We start from the raw sequence: 4,722 nt of genomic DNA on the forward strand, positions 1-4,722 counted from the left end.
TGAAACGAAACAAGATTAATTATGTAATGTGTTGTAAAATGTTGGTCAGATTCACAGCCCTGCTTTCTTTTATTTGCAGAGTGGTTCATAAGTAACGCTTCTTTAGAAACTCGCCCCAGGATATCTTAGGTGTTATGGGGGCGGCTCAGTCTGTCGGTTTGGGCGTGGGTGTGACAGTGGGAGTATTATTTGGATAAATGATTCAGGGTTGAGACTGTTAACGCTACTGGGTCGTCTTCGCAGCACATAAGAATCGCCCCGCGTTGATGACTAACATTTCTTATCACCTGTCTTACGGTAATACAGATTTTTACCTGCCTTACAAGACACCAGGTATATGGGGTGGGTTCATACTTTCCTGTTCTGCTAAGGATAGACTTCAACTAAATACCTTCATTCCTGTTATGATGTGGCAGGGGTAAACCAGTTCTGCTGTCAGGCCCTGTTGCAGATGTCACTGATTGCATTGCGCAGTTGACCCTTGTGCGGTGTGGTGCGGTGAGGATCTGTCCGTTCTCCCCTTTGGGGCTAAGATGCGAATGAATGTGTTTGAATGGATGAGTAAGTGGGGAGTGTGTCGTCCTGTCTCGGCTACCTCCCTTTCCTCGGGGGAAGCAGCCTAGGTATATAGATAGATAGATAGATTCTCTTGTTACCTCCAGACGATTTCCTTCAGCGTAGAAAGACCTGCCGTACCGAAGGGATTTATGAAGGCTTTATCTGACGCCTTCAGTCCAAAAAAGTCTGTTTTGGGCTAAAAAAGAAAAAAGTCGTAGGGATATATGTAACACGTATTATCTTGTATTTCTGTATTAGCTTAGGTGTATACCTGACTGAAGGGGGGTAAGCGTCCACCATGCCCAGCTCACGACAGCCATCTTCCTCTCCCTCCCTGTCCCCCCACCCCACTATTCCAGCCTATCCTACTCACTCCTTGCTCTCCTGCCCGCCTATTTATTTGCCCCCTTATATTAAAATTTGCCCATATCCAGCACATGTATTCACAAGTTGTACTCCTCCCACCCTCTCCAACCCTCCGCCATCATCCCACCCCAGCCACTCTCTGTCCAGCCAGCTGAAAGGGTTAAAGTTTAAGGCAGTAAGAGGAGGTCATGTTCATCACACACACACACACACACACACACACACACACACACACACACACACACACACACACACACACACACACACACACACACACACACACACACACACACGCACGCACGCACGCACGCACGCACGCACGCACGCGCGCGCGCCAAGAGCGAATATGGCGCGTTTACTCACACCTGACAAAGGTCCCTATCTCCATTCAGTTCAGTTAATGGCCAAATGTATTCAGTTTGGAGGGTTTATTTTACCCGTAACGAAGGAGAGTTATTCCTGCCTCATAATCAAGACATATTAAATTTCCAGCAGTGACGATTGTTGGATAGGCTAATTTCTGTCAAGTGAAAACAAGCTGGCTGTAGTCACATTATGATATATAAAGGTGTTTTGTGCGGAGTAATCTTTTCATCATTGATGATGGAAAGGGAGGCTAAGTCAGATAATTAGTCTTTTCTGTTGCTTTTATTTACAAAAAATAATGTATCAGATATCCATGTGGCGGCCGCCTGAAAGACGGTGGGTTCAGAGTATCAGTTAGAATAAGTTAGTGTATGATTGTTGATGCCTAGGCGTATGTGGGAGGTGGAGGTCCATAGGCTGGCGGTGCAGGCGCGGGGTAGGAAGCCTCGCCCTCGTAGGCCACGTCGGCTAGGTAGCCGTTGTGGTGGTCGGCCGTGAAGGTGACGATCTGTTTGCGGCCGTCGGGAAGCAGCACCCGGTAGGAGCCGGAGGTCACTTGGCCGTCGCTGCTCTCGTCGTGGCCAAAGTCGTTGCCGGTATAGTCGTCCTTGACGGCGTAGGCGAACTCATAAGGCATGCCTGGCTCCTTGTAGGAGGGTGGTGGTGGTCCGTAGGAGGGGGGACTCTCAGGGCGGGGTGCTGCTGCCGCCACAAACACAACCGCAGACACAAACAACAGCTGAATACAGACGTGTTAGATATTAGCATCTACATTCATGTATATTTTTAACATACTAGATGAATCTTTCATGTTTACTTACCTCGTCCTGTGAATCCTGGAACAACATTAGGACAAACTTTTTCTTTTGATATTTCGTGTGGTTTTTCCCCACTCCTCAGCATGCAGGAAGGAGTGAGTGTGGAACGCCTCTTTTACAGGAGGAGGAGGAGGAAGTGTTTTCACCGAAAGCGTTGCCTTTATAGTAACTAGTACAAAAACGATTTAAAGGCTAACCGTGGTATTGTATTAATTATGGACCCTGTTCATGTATGCTTTGATATTCTGAGAATTTTACGTTTAACCTTTTAGAATGGGTAGAGGAGGTTGAAATCTGTTAGGTGTATTGTCGAAAGCGGTCAGCGCCCCCTAACTTTGCTCTTGGACGCATAGTTTTGGAGATATTTAGGTTTTCCTCAGGCTCGTGTAACTCGACTTTTCCTTGAGCCTTGGTTGCTAAGCTTGTCTGAGCCTGCGAGCCTGGGGGTTCACAAGCGTATAGACGTCAGAGGGGTCCAGCAGTCGCAGTCAACGAATGCGTGCATTTGTTGTGAGCCTTAAGGTATCATAGAGTTTTTTGCTGTGGAGTGTGACTGCAAGGTTTTGTTGTGCCTGTTTTCCATAAGCACATTCTGTACTTTAACCAGTGACATCTGTAAATGTGAAAAATGCGTAAAGCGGTTGACGAACGGGGAGACTTCTGGTGCTGATGAGGTGTATGCAGAAATGATGAACATAGTGGACAAGGTGGTATGAAATGTTTTAGGCGAGTGTAAGTGTGCCAGTCGAGTGTAAGATGTCTTAATATGGAAGTTCTTGTTGATATTCCTGGTATGGAGACTATATCTGCTGAGTGTTGTAGGAAAGTATATAGTACTGTATGTGTGTGTGTAAGAACAGTCATAGAGGAATAAAGGAATACGTACAGCAGATGCTTGGAGCGTGACGAATAGGGAGATCTTACAAGTGCTAGGGGATTTGTAGATCAAATACTTGCAATAAGACAGTGGTTAATGCCTGTGAAAAGGACTGTAAGGAATATGGCATTTGTTAATCTGGAAAAAGCGTGAGGTAAACAGAAAAGAATCATGAAAGGTGTTATGTATGTATGGTAAGGAGGGAAAGTTGTTGATTGCTGTATAGAGTTTTATGAAGGTAATGAAGGTGTGTAAGGGCAAGTGGATATATGTGGGCAATGTTGGAGTGGGGCAAGGATATGTGATGCCCCCATGACTTCAACATACATACGGATATGATTACTAAGTGAACAAGAGCTTTGCAGATTGGTGTTTGTTGTTCATGTATGTGAGCGTCATGCGTCTAAAAAAATGTTGATAGAAGTAAAATAGTGGTTGCCGAGAGAGAAAGTGACTGTAAATGCGATTTGATAATGAATGGAGAGAGACTTGAATTGGCGAGGGAGTTAGATACCATAGTGAAGTAATAGAAGAGAGGAAAAAATGCGCAAGGAAAGTGAAAAGCAGTGTAGGAAGTTTTCGTGTTCGTTTATAAAGGCTCCACCATGCTTGCATACGTCTGCCTTGGTCACCTAATGACGGCCATGGAAGAGGCTGGTGCTATGAAAGACTTTATGCCAAGGTATGAGTATGGAGGCTGCAAAAGGAGTACATGAAAGTGTTTTAGTGCCCACATTCATGCATGGATGTGAGACTTCGGTGTATCATGAGAAACAAAAGTAACAAGTAAGAGCAGTGGCAATGGGGTTATTGAAGAATGTGTGTGGAGTGCGTGTAATTAGATTAAAATGACTGTGACTCGTTTGAGATAAAGAATACGAAAGACTGTCAGTAGGGTTGAAAAGAGTGTGCGTAGATGGTATGGTCATATGAAGAGAACAGGTGTGGAGAGGCTGGCTGTCATTGCTCTATTCCTGTCTGTCTGGCCGAACAAACTCATCGACCACAAGCAAGCGGACGCCTTCTTGTGGTAGACAGCACCTCGTCAGGGTCGGAACAGGGTCCTTCCCTATGGCGAGGCGCAGAGAAACTAGCGATAGGGTGATGGAAAGGGTGTAGGTGAGTGAGTTTGGTAGAGGGATAAAGTGTGGTAAGCCAAGGTGGAATCAATAGATATAATAATTAGTGCGTGAAAAAGGGCATAATGAGGTTAAGTTCTCCCTGTCGTAGTTGTCTCTTCCCATGCTTCCTGGACCCAAAACTTTACTTCATCCATAATTAGAACAAAAAGAAGTCTGGATGATGATGAAGTTTGAGCTTAAAGTAAGAATCGAGAAGTAGTCCTGTTTACTACATTGCATATACCCTAACTGTGAGGGGGAAAATGAGCTTATAAATGCCCGTAAAAGGAGAAGAGCTCACCTTAGCGGAGATCATGTTTCCCGTGGAGTGGTGCAGTGAGACTGATGCTCCGAAAGGCCTGGCTCAATCTTATATACTGACGACCCTGGTGAAGGTGAGAGTGTTGCGTCATCTGTTGTGGTAACGTGACAACCTTGCCACTCCCTACACAACTCAACACACCGCACCCCTTCTACATACACACACATACACTGAAGAAACACCATACACCCACCACACAGCACTACACCCACCACACAACACTACACCCACCACACAACACTACACCTTCCACACGACACTACACCCACCACACAACACTACACCTAACACACA

The 4,722-nt window shown here is 45.6% G+C and overlaps 1 protein-coding gene across 1 annotated transcript; it reads right to left on the bottom strand.

Moving 5' to 3' along the window:
* Positions 1 to 1,675: 1,675 nt before the first annotated feature.
* Positions 1,676 to 4,422, bottom strand: LOC145411685 (cuticle protein 19-like). Its single transcript, XM_080281691.1, has 2 exons — positions 4,408 to 4,422; positions 1,676 to 2,029 (listed from the first exon to the last, which is right to left on the bottom strand). The coding sequence occupies exons 1-2, from the start codon at positions 4,420 to 4,422 to the stop codon at positions 1,676 to 1,678; spliced, it is 369 nt and encodes a 122-aa protein (XP_080137817.1).
* Positions 4,423 to 4,722: the final 300 nt, after the last annotated feature.

Source organism: Coenobita brevimanus, chromosome 90 (assembly GCF_032717465.1).
Source record: "Coenobita brevimanus isolate Jiangsu-jjx chromosome 90, ASM3271746v2, whole genome shotgun sequence".
Classification (NCBI taxonomy): Eukaryota; Metazoa; Arthropoda; class Malacostraca; order Decapoda; family Coenobitidae; genus Coenobita; species Coenobita brevimanus.